At 43.6% G+C, this 15,170-nt stretch overlaps 1 protein-coding gene across 1 annotated transcript; it reads right to left on the minus strand.

Moving 5' to 3' along the window:
- Positions 1-945: 945 nt before the first annotated feature.
- Positions 946-3,490, minus strand: GSTUM_00002732001 (uncharacterized protein; the record flags this gene model as incomplete). The annotated part of the gene is made up of 3 exons (XM_002836394.1): positions 946-1,840; positions 1,897-2,604; positions 2,802-3,490. The coding sequence occupies 3 exons, from the start codon at positions 3,488-3,490 to the stop codon at positions 946-948; spliced, it is 2,292 nt and encodes a 763-aa protein (XP_002836440.1).
- Between the last annotated feature and the right edge of the window lie 11,680 nt (positions 3,491-15,170).

Here is a 15,170-nt window from a genome sequence, read left to right on the forward strand (position 1 = left end):
TATAGTATATCATGGCACGTTTACTCGAGTATTGTGCTGTACTAGTACAGTACTCGTACAGTGCAGCACCGGCAGTGAGTTTTCACGGTGCCGTAGATTTCTACAGCCCGCCTTGGTAGCGATTTGTCCACATCCGATTCGTTATCGATTACCAGATCGGCAACGCTTATTCAGCGCAGCTAGGCACCATAGAATACTGCCAAAATCGGTTTCCGCAATGCCTCGCGGAGGGCTTGCGCGCGGCGGGGATTTTTTGAGGTCATTTAAACCGATTATGCTATGATACTATGCCATGATGCGCCGATAGCCCCACCCCCTCTGGGCACGTCGTCGTCCCGCTTAACATTTCGGGTCCCTTGGTGCCTTGCTTGGAGATATCGAAGTGGATGAAATGCTATGGGAGGTACAAACTATTCCACGCGCGAGGAGAAGAAGGGGAAACGATGTGTGGTCTAAATTATATCTTGGGCAATTATTGTTTCGTTTGGTGCATTGCGTTGAGGAGGTTTTCCGGTGTCATCATGATTCGGTAATCGTACATAAAGTGCCCCTCCTGGAAAGCGGCTTTGTGGACTCCGGAAATGAGGTGAATCATCATAGACCTGGAAATATACACGAGTGACCACATGTGAAGAATGTGTTTGGACCTCCTCACGAAAAGATACCCTACGGGTCATGGAACAGGCGGCCGGTGTAGGGGGTAGCCAACAGATCAGAAAAACAAAAAACAATCGATAATTCTGAGTACTCCCCCCGGAGGCCGCCGTGGCTAGATCAGGGAAGAAGAATGCGATAGAAAACACAAACGTATATAGCGAGCCACTAAGCAAAAGCAATAAATCACCCCTTCGAAACCGAAGGAGGAGGAGAGAAAAGAATATAGGAGAGCCATAGGAAGACCGGAAACCATCGCAAAAAAAAAAAAAAAAAAAGAACGAAAAGAGATCAATCAACCGGCACCCCAGCCTGCAAGAGTGCCCTCCCAAAGGCATCGAAAAAGCTCTCCTTCTCACCGACAACCACTTCATAAATCTTTATAGTAATATTCCTCCATAACACTGCCGTCAAAAGATCACCCATCATCGCTCCCGCTGTAACAACATGGACAAACAGGTTGACGACCGGATAGCACATGTGCCCATACCTTTCTATCACCACTCTCCCCCCCTTGGTTGCAATCTTGAACCCCAGCCCATTGAGCGACTGCTTCGCAAGGAAGAAAACATCCGGGGGACGTTCTGTTCTTACGAGGAACGTCTGGAGAATGTGTGTTGGCGAGAGTAGCTGGACGCGGGGATGAATGAATTCTGGCTTGGTATAGGTTGCCTCGATGCCCTTTATCAGCTTTATCATAGGCGCAACTCCCGATTCAATCTTCTCAGTCGATTGCTTGAGATAGACTTTGAATTTTAACGCCTTCTCTACCAGCTCATCGCGCTTATCCTGTACCCCCTGTGGTTCTGCGGTTTCGATCTCGCACATGGTACATTTGCATTCGAAACCCCACTCCGAAAGGAACGCTTTCTGACGTTTCTGCACACCGGATTCGTTCTCCATGTAATTGATGGTGATTTCCTCACCTTCGGAGAGGTCCCTTGCCGCACGAACTATGAGGAGGTCTCCGAGGAATGAGCGGGTGGAATTTTGCCAGCAGGAGTGGTTAATATATGAGGGCATTATCCAGAGTCCTGAGCCCTCGGCGGTACCAGTCGGTGACGCCTCTGCGATCATTTTTTCCACCTCGGTTTTCTCTCTGAACAGGTTCTCGAGAGGGTCATCGACGGAGCTGAGCCGACTGCATTCGAAAGCGTTCCTCAGCATGATGCGCATTACTAGATGTCTGATATTATTAGCAATCGGGACCTTTGTTGGGGGGGAGGGGTGATCAGTACTTACGAGTCGACGATCGGCAACCCGTCAACCGTTTCTCCTCGAACTCTTTTATAATCCCCAGTGTGTAGATCATAGAACCTTTTCGCCTTCTTCGGGTTATGGTATAGCTCTTGTATTAGCTCCTGGACAAGTTGTGAGTGCGTGCCGGCCTGTCCCTTCCTAGCCTTGAGGTTGAACAGAATCTCGAGCCTAGCATTCGCAGCCTCCTTGTGGCAAACTTTGAAAGCCTTCGAACAGAGCAGCAATTCCCCAAACTTCACATCCCGAGTAGCGAATAGCCCCCTCCCCTTACCCCCCGCTTTTCCAACCCTGACTGGCCCAACATACTCTGCACAGTCGAGTTTACCTCTTTTCTCCCCCCACTCCTTGACTTGATTTCTCATTTTTAGGAATTCATATTTCCCGGTTCGTTGCTCTCGCAAACGCTGGAAGGTTCGGAGGAGCCTTTCCTTTGCATTTTTATTCTCCGGAAACTTCTTCAGTAGTTTTACAAGGCGGCTTTTAGCGGATTCGTAGTCACCGTCCTTGTAGCAGGCCAGAGCACTGCGATAAAGAGCCTTTTGATTCAGTGGTTCATAGGAGAGCACCTTGTCGGCGTCAATAAGGGCCTTCTCATTGTAGCCTAGTTCTAGGTATGCTTGGGCACGATTAAGAAGTAGGAATATATCGGATACTGAACCGGGTTCGGCGATTTCGAGGCCTTTGGTGTAACTTTAAGAAGTTAGCAGAGCTCGCCCTGAATATTTTTAGTAAGATTCATCGTGGTGCGACCCTCAGCCAAATAGAGTTGACTATAGGCAAGCACTAGCATTTTCCTCCAACTCGGGTTGAGGCCATACATGAACCCTGTGGTAAGGGTCGGCTCAATCTTCACCCTAGAAACGAATCTTGCTGTTTTCACGACCTACCATTGCGCAGCTTCAAAATACTGCTTCTTTTTATAAAAGCCATTCCCGTCATCCTTCCAATCTAAGGATCTCCTCGCCAATAGCTTAAGCCTTGGCCGCCACTTCTCTGGAATCCTTTCGTCTTCACCGTCCAAGAAGATGATGTCGGAGACATGATCGACGCGGATGCTCGTTCCACCGCTGGAGGTCGTCTTGAAATACGGCTCCTTGACGATAAAAACCTGCCCCTCGGGTACAATGCATTCCGGAGATCTTCGATCATCCTGATTGTATATCTGCACCAACTCCACTTCTCCATTCTCGTCTTCGGCGATGGTTGACACTGAAACATACCTATTCGGGAAGACAACCGCTCTAAGGATTATATAACTCCCCCGATGGGCGAGTTCAAGCCTTAGATCGTCCAGGAATTTCTTCTCGAGAGTAGCGAACGGGGAGGTGCAAGGGGGATGTTCGTTGTAAGCTATATTGGTGGAAAGCCCAACGGTGCTTCTTCTAATCCCATCACTCCCCACCTCCTCCGAGGCCTCCCTGTTAAAGGAATTGTGGTAGAAAATATACTGGGACCGTGAAGGTTTATAAAGGGGTTTCTCGCCTTTGCGGGCTTCAGCCTCCTTGAGGATTTTCTCCGCCCTGGTGAAATAATTAAACCATTGGTCTGCCCACGTAGGCTCTTCGTATCTGAACATCTCGTCTCGAGTGAGAGTCTGTTTGCCGGTTTCACGGTGAGAGGCACGCGTGAATTTGTTCGGGCAATTCCTTGAGGATTTGGGGAGGGGAAGGCTGGCTATTTGTCCCCCCCCGCAGAAAATTCGACTCGCGTTACGATATCATTAGCTCCTAGGTGTTTCAGGCCTCCAATTGTGCTGTTCCAGGACTACCGTACGCAATCGCATCCGGCCTTACATTTCCTTCGCCCTCATTCAATGTCACTCGCCGGGCGCTCTTTGCTCCAACTCACCATTGGGGTTGGGGCCGCGGGGGGGATAAGGCCCGCCCGTTTCTCCCCAGATGACCGAAAAGATATAGAATATCATAGGTAGAAAAATATATTTTGCAAAGCGTGCAACCCAGTGTCGGGCATTACCCCCTAGTCGCATCCGCAGACAATCCTCCAAGGGCTGTTCTCTCCAGAGAGACCCGACGAGCTCAGCCAGGTCGTGGAACCGGTGAGGAACACCGGCGCTTGGACAAAGAAATTTTGCTGCGTCCCCTCCATTGTTCCCGGAGTGTTCCAGCACTCCGTGCAGTATGCAGAGCGGGGTCATCCCCGGCCCAATCCGAGCGCAACGGGTGAAGCAGTTTCCCGGCAAGTTGGTTGGCCTTAAAGCAACGGCACACCCTATCATTCAAGGCGCATAATTTGATGATTCAAAAAAAAAAAGCTCAGGACAACCGCACGTGAAGTGAAAAACAGAAAACGCGAGAATCTACTGAAAAGAAATCGGGGGGTTAGTTATTTTTCCCCGCTGAAAATGAAACGCCGATGTTAGCACTTTGAAATTGTTTCCCGCTTTCCTATTCTCCCTCCCCCCAAAAAAAGAAAAAACGAAAAAAAGGGCATATCATACCGTACTATAAACAACATTTCACTCTCTCCCTAACAACTTACCACATATCCACCGGGCTCGAAATGTAGACTAGAGGTCCAAGTTTGAAGGTTGACAAACATATACCCCCTTGCCAACTCCCGAGAAGCAGTCCACCATTTCAGCTATAGGAGCCATCGAAGAAAAGTACTCGTACAAAATTGACCATTTTCCGTACTGACATCAGGAGCAACACCTATCCCTTCTATCATGACTGGAGCGCCCCAATAGCACCAAATAATCTTCTGCCGTACGTTTGGGGTAGGCTGGAGCCTCGATATTATGAATCACCTCTATGTCAAAGCACTGTGCTTGATTCGGGTCTGATACAGTACCGTGCCGGTCCTCTCCTTGCCTTGAACCACTCAAACTTGGCCATCTAGCTCTGCTGATTTTGCCATGTAGGATTCTGTTCGGGATCGTGGCAAACGAGTATTCTGCAATCTTATCTTATCTTATCTTATCGCTCTGGTGATCAGTAAAGTACGATAATTTTTATTGATATTATACCGTGGTAGATAAGTCATTGCTTACGTGGTAGATTGTTAGATGTGTGATGCAAACTGCACTAGGGTACATTGTTCAGCATATATGCATCAGATTAGATGGAATAGATTGTATTTTTCTTATCTGATGGATCAAATTTGCAGATTAAGGTTGAACAGTATACATAATGAGATAAAAACCCAATTGGAACAATGGTTAGAGATTGGATTCTAGGCCTAATATGCAATATAAACACAGTTTTATTAGAATCTACATATGGGCTGTTTTTACTAAGATGAGGAAAATGCATTTGAAGTCTGGCAAGCAGAAAAAGTTATTTCCAGCAAATCTTATTTTAGTTTTCCTTCAACTTTAACTTGCTGCTACCTCATGAAAAGAATATTTAGGCCCTACTCGACTTGCCACAAAAATCGCAATTTTTCCACTTTAATAGGATTTTTTCTGTAATCTAGCTATATTTAAATTAGGCTGTACTTGGCTTGATATAAAAATTGTATCTCAAATTTTTTAAATTGTGAATTTTATCAGATGTAAATAAGATATAGGGTTTTATGAAATGGATTCTACAAAGATAATATACAATTGGAATACTGTAGTAGATACAACTTGAAATTAATTTCATATATGCTATTCTGAGTCCACCAAACTTTAACAAATATTTTTAAGCAATCAGAAAGAGGAAAACTGCAGTTGAGAGGAGAAATTGCCTACATTATAAAAAGCAATAAATGATTGGCAGTTATTCTGTGAAAATCATAGTTATTACTGAGTACCAATTTTTTCAGAAAAATATAATTTTTTTATTTCACAATATATCGTATTTTCTACTTTTATTGTAATATTTTTAAATTGGTACAAGTCAAACAAGGCCTTAGGCCTAGTTCGGCATGCAAGAAAAATGGCATTTTTCTCACTTTTACACCATTTTTCCCATTTTGTTTTTTTTTTTTTAAATAAATGGATGCCAGTTCAGTGCACCTATGAAAATGACGTTTTTTTTTTAATAGAGTAGCTTTCTTTTTTTATTGTAAAATAAGCAGGGGATTAGGAAATAATAGAAATATGAAAATAAAATTAATGAAATGACCAATATAATCTGTATGAGAGTGATAATAATTTAAGTGAATGTCTCAATAATGTTTTCCAAAATAGTCTGATTAATTGAAGAGCAGTGTACAAATTAATATTGACACTAATACATGATCAAATCTAGCAATTATTTGATTCAATCTAACTGCAACGAATCTCAGCATTACAAACTTGATGGAAGTTTATTACTCCGAGTAGTAATAGCTACGATTGAAGAACTTGGAGGCTGTTTTAAAAAGCAAGTGTATTGAACCTCTGCTCATAGTAGCACAGAGTATATGATGGACTTGCTGGATGAGAGAACAAATACACGATACTTTTCTGACAGTTTTTCAATGTTTCACACTTGTTTTCTCAAGCTATGTAACTGGCTGAGTGACAAGGGAGGTTTGATTAAAACTAGGGAGATAATGATTGAAGAGTAAGTGGGAATATTCGTGTGGACAGTAACAAGAGGTGCATCCAATAGGGATATATAAGAGTACTTTCAATATAGCGGTGATATGGTTAGTATGTATGAATCTTTCTAAATAAAGCTGTACAGTAAATTATTTTATCTTGTAATTGATTCTAATTAAGTTGTTTTTTTATCAAAGTTTATAGTTTGATACCTTTGAGTAGTTTCGTTCATACTACACATGAACAGATTTGTGTATTTCAAGACTGCCTGATTCTACGATGGAAAAGGAAGACTTCGACAGACTGTATTTCAATATACTTAGTTGAACAGTTACGTCTTTATTTTTCAGTACACCCTCAAAGCTGCCTTTAGTTCTCAGCTCTCGCCTCCTCTCTGGTAGAGCTGGCCACCTATCAACTATTGTACTTATCACCGATAATGTGACTAGCACCTTGTGAACACATTACATTTTGTTAATCTCAGTAAGTGGTTAACAACCTGTCACTGGATGTATGCTTGATCAATCTATTGACATGTACCACAGAACACTAGCGGAGAGAAGCAGCAGAATTACAGGATATTTGGCTACATCATTGTAACTGGTACGGGTACTTGGTTATTGGTTTTGTTTTATGTTTTGTTTTAAGTATCGCTTTGATACTTGGTTAGTTTTAAGTATCGTTTGATACTTGGTTTTGTTTTATGTTTTGTTTTAAGTATCGCTTTAATACTTGGTTAGTTTTAAGTATCGTTTGATACTTGGTTTTGTTTTATGTTTTGTTTTAAGTATCGCTTTGATACTTAAGAAGTTTTACCAAAGTGTATCGATTGATACCTTTGATTAGTTTCGTTCATGTTAAGACATGAACAGATTTGTGTATTTAAAGACCACCTGTTTCTATGATAGAAAGGGCAGACTTCGACAGACAGTATTTCAATATACTTGGTTGAACGGTTACTTCTTTGTTCCCCAGTACACCCTCGAAGCCTCCTTTAGTTCTCAGCTCTCGCCTCCTCTCAGGAAGAGCAGGCCACCTGCCAACTATCGTATCTATTACTGATAACGTGATTAGCTCCTTGCGAACACGTTACATTTTTTTAACCTCAGCAAGTGGTTAAGAACCTCTCCCCGGATTTAGGCCTGATCAACCTATCGATATCCACCTCAGAACGCTAGTGGAGAGAAGCGGCAGAATCTCAGCACATTCGGCTTCATCTCATACCCAAGATAGAGTCTTTGACGACCAGGAGTGGGAAGCAAATCCCACGGCAAGACCTCACAAGAAAGAAACAACCCCGGTGCTCTGCTAAAGAGCCGGGCGATCCTGCAAACACGGAAGATACACAATCTCCAGGAGAATTCCCCTCTACCCTGGCAAAGAAGCCTTCCTTTGAACCTCCAAGCGACCCCGAATCTAGTAGCGAATCAGATATGGCTAGCACAGGAGGAGGGCCTTCTGGAGGAGGGAAATCTCGGGCAAGGCCTGAAGAAGAGGAGGTACCCGCAGCATTTGAACCCTCTAAGTTTAAACTCCACCTCCCAGCAAAGTTCACAGGAGAAGGAAAAGACCTCAAACCTGAAGCCTTTGAACGATGGGCAACAGAACTCTCACACCTCCTACTCTTATAAGGAAAAGATGTGGAAGACCCTACAACTGGACTTATCATTGGATCGTTCTGTGAAGGAAAGGCAACCGACGCATACCATCAATGCTATAAGGATTTCGGCGGGAATGTAAGATTAAGAGGATCTACAGTTCTCGATTACCTGAAAGGACGATTCCAATCCTCTATAACCAATGACCTCCTATACAACAAATTCAACCAGCTCCAGCAAGTTAACGGGACGCATGTCAAGTGAATCACCGATGTGGCTACGGACCTAATGATGTATAAGGACCGGATGGAGAGAGGAAGTATCTCCAAATACATCCTGAAGTGACGATTCTACGACACCATGCACCCTATCCTCCGGCGAGAAGTAGAACCACTCGAGGAAGATGGCGATGATATTGCAATAATAATTGCAAGAGCAGAACGAAAGGACGCCATTCTCCATCAGACCAAGGCCTACAAAACACTGACATCCTCTAATAGGAACAGCCAGCCACGACACAAAGCCTCCAGCAACTCTGAAGACGATACCCCATGGGTTTTCAAGAAGAAAACAAAATCCTCCAAAGAACCGAGACGGCAAAAAGGAGAATGTTTTGAATGTGGAAAAACAGGGCACATGGCAAAGAACTGTCCTACAAAGAAAGGAAAAGGAAAGGCAATTAAGCAAGAGGCATCGGCCAACAATGTTGAAAGTGATAACGCCCAATCCAGTGAATATGAAGAAATCCATATCGGATATATTGATGTGGAATGCAACAGTGTTCGACCTCCGGCTACTTTCAAAGCACACACCGCTCTGGAAGGTACTATCCTGATCAATGGCAAAAGGGCTCGAGTCCTATTCGACACTGGCACAATCGGAAGAGATATGATCAGTAATGCCTTTGTCTCTGTCCATGGACTCCCAACCCGAGACCTCAACCAACCCATACCAGTCAATATGGCAGTAAAGGGATCACGATCTACAAGCTATAAAACCTGTTCTGCGACTATTTGACTTGGTTCTGCTATACTACCCCCCCAGGAAATGCTGATTGGAAACCTAGCCAAATACGATGCCCTAATAGGCATGCCATTCCTGAACCGCCACAAAGCTATAATCAGGTGCGGGGAATCAACCATCGATTTTCCAGATCAGAAGGTCAGAGTCTCATGCAAACCAACAACCGGAGAGTACCGAGCCGCAGTCTGTGAAGCAACTACCCAAAGACTATTGGAGGAATACTCTGACGTTTTCCCTGTTCAAATACCCGAAGAACTACTGCCTATGAGAGAGGTGAATCACCACATCCGCCTCTGAGACCCCTCCAATCTCAAGAACCAACCCACCTACTCTATTCCTGACGCATACAAAAGTCCACTTTGTGATTTGATCAACCAACAACAAAGAAGAGGAGTCATCTACCGGGCAGAAGCCCCAGGTGCCGCTCCTATGTTTGTTCAACCCAAAGCAGATGGCAAAGGAATCCGCCCCTTAGTTGATCTCAAGCTACGGAACGAAAACATGGTTATGGACAGCTCGGCTATCCCAAACCAAACCCAGATCCTTAATGCAGTTGGACGGGCTAGATTCCGAAGTAAGATTGACCTAAGCTATGTCTACTTCCAAACAAGGTTAGATCCAGAAAGCGAACGCTACAACAGTTTCAAAACACTGCTCGGAAGTTTCGTTAGCCGAGTTATGTTACAAGGTGATATGAATGCGCCCGCTACCTTTATGCGAATTATGGAAAACCTCCTGAGCGAATACCTCCACCATTTTGTTTTGGTTTACATTGATGATATTCTCATTTTTTCGAACACCGAAATAGAACATGCCTACCATATAGGATTGGTTTGTACCAAACTAAGGGAAGTTAAATTCTACGCTAGCAGAAACAAATCAATTCTGTTTGCCGACAAACTCGATATCCTAGGACATGTTATAGATGATGAAGGAATACACGCAGCCCCTGGAAAAATAGCCTGTTTAACGGAATGGTCAATACCCCGGAATCAAAAGGAACTCAAGCGATTCCTAGGACTAGTTAACTATATTTCCCAGTTCCTCCCACACCACGCCACTGTGACAGCGCCGCTCACAGACCTTACCGGCAATGCAGAATTTGTCTGGACCCATACTCATGACCAAGCCTTTACCAACATCAAGGAATTGATTAAAAACGCCAACGTTACTCAACCTGTCGACTATAGTAAACCAGAACCGATATGGCTGATTACTGATGCATCGGATGTTGGGGTTGGAGTATGAGTTGGGCAAGGGACCTCCCATGAAACGTCAAGGCCGGCGGCATTACACAGCAGGAAGTTCACTAACTCACAGATGAACTATGGGACAACAGACAAGGAAGCCCTTGCTGTGATTGATACTCTCGCCGCTTTCAACCACATCCTCATGGGCAATACCTTCACTATTGTTACCGACCACCAACCTCTCACTAATCTTAAAACAGAAAGGATACCTGGAAGAAGAAGAACAAGATGGATAGGCGAAATCAGCAAATACGATGCAAAAATTATCTACACCCCTGGAAGAATGAACTATTTAGCTGATGCTCTCTCCTGCCTATATGAGAATCAAGACATCGCAGATCCCCCTCTCGTTCATGACCACACAAGACAAAGTGAAGACAGCCCTGACAACACCTCCTATGAACAAGAACCATCAATGGCTACCGCCAGCTCTGCCACTCCCTCCAATCCTTTCTCTTACACCATGTACAGTGCTGCCGGAACAGAACAAGGAAAGGACATTGATGAAGAATGGAAAGACAATTGCACGCTCCGCAGCACACCTCCTCATGAACTTGAACAAAGCAGACTCCACTGGTCCCACTGTTATTACGACACCTGCCCTTTTCACCAGACTGAGATCAAGTTCGGCAACAGATACCAGCGACCGTACTATATGCCTGCTGACGATTCCAAAGACACCAGCTTCGACACCATAGACGGAGCAGAAGAGATGATCAATGAAGATGAATCGACCCAACCTCCTCATACCCTTAATCCTGTTCCAACACGATACCAAGGTCTTGAAGAACTCGAACAAGCAGCAGCCTACATGGATGCAATATCCTATTTACACCCCCCACAGTCAGCCCCGCCAGCCTCTCCTCCCATAATCGATTCACGACCACTATATGGTGGACCCTTACGAGTATACAACAATGAAACGATTGTTTCGGTCATACCCCCTACTATCCCCGAGCATCGGCATCAACTCTACGAAACCTTTGAGGAAGATGAAGCCCCTATCGAACCAACAAGAGGATCCCTAATCGAGGATGAACGAGATGTTAGATCGACCACAGAAGAATTAACCTCCTCTTTCCGAAGCCAAATGATAGCAGGATATCACCATGACCTGATTTACTTCAATGCCATGGATAGCTCCAGGCATGGAGACCTCGCCCCCTACAACATATCCAACGGAATGGTCTTTACCAGCACCCGTTACGGTGAACATTGTCTATACATACCAAAAGGCCATATGTTGAATGGAATGACTATTAGAGAATATGTCATATCCGAGATTCACAACAAAGGACACCACAGTGCAGACCGCAACCTTCAATATGCCTCAGAATATGTTTACTGGCCTGAAATGCGAAAGGACTTCCGCGATTTTGTCAAACAATGTGAACTCTGCCAGGCAAATAAGGAGTGAACACAACTACCTGAAGGGAAAGCACAAACCCTCCAACTACCATGTGAAATATTCGAATCATATGCCATCGATTTCGCAAGACCTTTCAACAAATCCGCTGGATTTGACACCATCTTGGTAGTGGTGGACTGATTTTCTGGATATACCTGGCTCATTCCAATGAAAGTTACCAATTCCTCCAAAGACACCTGGAATAACCTCCAATGATCCCTGTTTACCCCCCATGGGTACCTCTTGTCTATTGTCAGTGATGCTGATCCCCGTTTTACCGCCAGATTCTGGAAGCAAACCTTGACCTCCCTCAGAATAAACCACATTATGGCTGCTCCTGGACACCATGAGACGAATGGCCAAGCGGAACGAAAAATTTGAGAAGTTAAGACCGGAATTAGGAACATGATCAAGGAACGACAAACCAACTGGGAACCAGCCCTTGTTGAACTCGCTGCATATATCAATGCTGGATTCTCAGATACCTTGGGAATGTCGCCATACAAGGCAGTCTTTGGCCGACAATACCCCCTCCTACCTACAACACTATTTAAGAACTCCTCAGTCCCTGCCTCTGCCGACCATCTAAACCGCCACCAAGCAATTCGGAACGATGCCTTCCAAGCTGTTAAGGCTGCCCGATTCCGAAGCACCACTACTGCTCAGAAACGATGACGCAAACATGTCCCCATCTCACCAGGAGACATGCTCATAGTACACAGTAACATGTTCATTACCAACGTTGGACGCAGCAAGAAACTGCAACCCCGATGGCGTGAACCCTTCAAAGTTGTATCCTTTGACGAGCATACAGAGAACTACACTGTCCAGATGGATGGACGCATGTACCGCCGCAATACTGCAATCTTTCACGCCTCTGCTGTCAAGCGATTCCATCCAAATGACGACTCCAAGTTCCCTGGGAGAACCCACTCTCGGCCTGCACCTATCATCATCGATAAGAAGGATGAATGGGAAATTGAAGAAATCCGTGACCACCGCCTTTGGCATGGAAATGATCAGTTCCTAGTCAAATGGAAAGGTTATCCGATGACCGAAAACAGTTGGGAACCACTAGAGGGACTAGACCACGCTATGGATATGGTGAACGAATGGTGGAAAGATAACATGCCAAACGAATCCCTCCCCCACAACAATCAATTATATCACCAGGTGCTGGACACCTACAATGCCAGAAACTGAGCGATGGCACCCAGAAATCGAAGCTAGAGATGGATTTTGGGCACCACACTTTGAGTCGGAGTTTGAAAGCAGCGATGACGAGAATCAAGCTATGGAGCAGGCTCTCGATAATTTTATCTCGTCACCAGTCACCATCCGAATACCATAACGATGTCAAACTATGTGGAACTCAATGTGAGGCTGCGACAACAGATTGTTGGACTGTTGTTGAACCGCGATGCTATCCAACTTGAAGACTATTTCGAAATCCTCTGGATAGATTACTGTCCTGATTGCGATCACGCTTGGGTTGATGTACAGCGCGAATCTGGTATTCGTGACTACTGTGATTTACATTTCTTTGAGTCTAAGTGTTTCCTTAGGGTTTCTTCTTGCCCCTGGTGTGATACTTATGATGAGGAATTTCTTGCAGAAACTGAAGCCATGAGTTTCTCAGAATCCACTTTTGATGATTATTAGGTTTTGTTTGTTTAAACAGTTGTTTTGTTTTGGGGAATGTAACCGGTACGGGTACTTGGTTATTGGTTTTGTTTTATGTTTTGTTTTAAGTATCGCTTTGATACTTGGTTAGTTTTAAGTATCCTTTGATACTTGGTTTTGTTTTATGTTTTGTTTTAAGTATCGCTTTGATACTTGTTTTGTTTTATGTTTTGTTTTAAGTATCGTTTGATACTTTGTTTTGTTTTATGTTTTGTTTTAAGTATCGCTTTGATACTTAAGAAGTTTTACCAAAGTGTATCGATTGATACCTTTGATTAGTTTCGTTCATGTTAAGACATGAACAGATTTGTTTATTTAAAGAGCGCCTGTTTCTATGATAGAAAGGGCAGACTTCGACAGACAGTATTTCAATATACTTGGTTGAACGGTTACTTCTTTGTTCCCCAGTACACCCTCGAAGCCTCCTTTAGTTCTCAGCTCTCGCCTCCTCTCTGGAAGAGCAGGCCACCTACCAACTATCGTATCTATTACCGATAACGTGATTAGCTCCTTGCGAACACATTACAATCATAATACTAACATAGAATTATTAATAACTAGATGTAGGAAGCGGATCCTGTGGAAAGACCTTTTAGAAAAGAAAGAATTCCCACACTCTGCTAAAAAGCTCAAAGAACCCACAAACACGGAAGCCACCCAATAGCCATGAGAATTCCCTCCTACGCCAGCCAAGAAACCTACTTTTGAATACCTAAAGAGCTCTGAGTCTTGTAGCAAATCAGATATGGCTAGTAGGGGAGGAGGACCTTTAAGAGGTAGAAAGTCAAGGGCAAGATCAGAAGAAGAAGAAGAACTTGAATTACCTGACATACTCAGACTCAAGCTCTACTTGTTTCCCCAGTTTACAGGAGAAGAGAAAAATCTCAAACCCGAAGTATTTGATTGATGAGCAATATTGCTTGCAAACTATCTCCTCCTGAAGAAGGTAGATTTGGAAAAGCCTACATTAGGATTATATATAGGAGCATGCTGTGAAAGAATAGCAACAGATGCTTACTACTAATGTCATAATGAATCTGGTGGAAATCCAAAGCTAAGGGCAATAACAGTATTCAAATATTTCAAAAATTGTTTCCAATCCTCTATTACAAGTGACCTATTATACAGGAAATTCATCAAGCTTCAGCAAGTCAATGAAATACATGTTAAAAGAATCACAAATGTAGCCATGGATCTGTTAATATATCAGGACTGAATGAAGACAGGAAGCATCTCTAATTATATCCTGAAATAATGATTCTATGATGCCATACACCCTACTCTCTGATAAGAAGTGAAACCACTCAAGAAAGATAGTGATAGTATGCGAACCATAATAAAAAAGACAGAATGAAAAAAATATTATACTCCACGAAGCTAAAGGATACAAACTCAATCATCCTCTAGCAATAATAGACAAGCTCGACACAAGTCCTCTAACTACTCTGATGAAGAAATACCATGGGTTTTCAAGAAGAAAACAAAGTTTACCAAGAAATTGAGATGCCAGAAGAGTAAATACTTTGAATGTGGAAAAAACCAGACATATGGCAAAAAATTGTCCCACTAAAAAGGGCAAAAGAAAAGCAATCAAACAAGAAGCATTGGCCGATATCATTAAAAGCGATAGTAATAACACCCAAATCAGTGAATATGATAAGATTCATATCAGATATATCAATGGGGAATGCAACAGTGATTGACTACCTACTACATTCAAGACCCATACTGCTCTTCAAGGTACTATCCTGATTAACAGCAAAAGGACTCATGTTTTGTTCGATGCTGGTGCAATTAGAAGAGACATCAATTGAGACGTCTGA

This window comes from Tuber melanosporum (assembly GCF_000151645.1).
Source record: "Tuber melanosporum whole genome shotgun sequence assembly, scaffold_143, strain Mel28".
NCBI lineage: Eukaryota > Fungi > Ascomycota > Pezizomycetes > Pezizales > Tuberaceae > Tuber > Tuber melanosporum.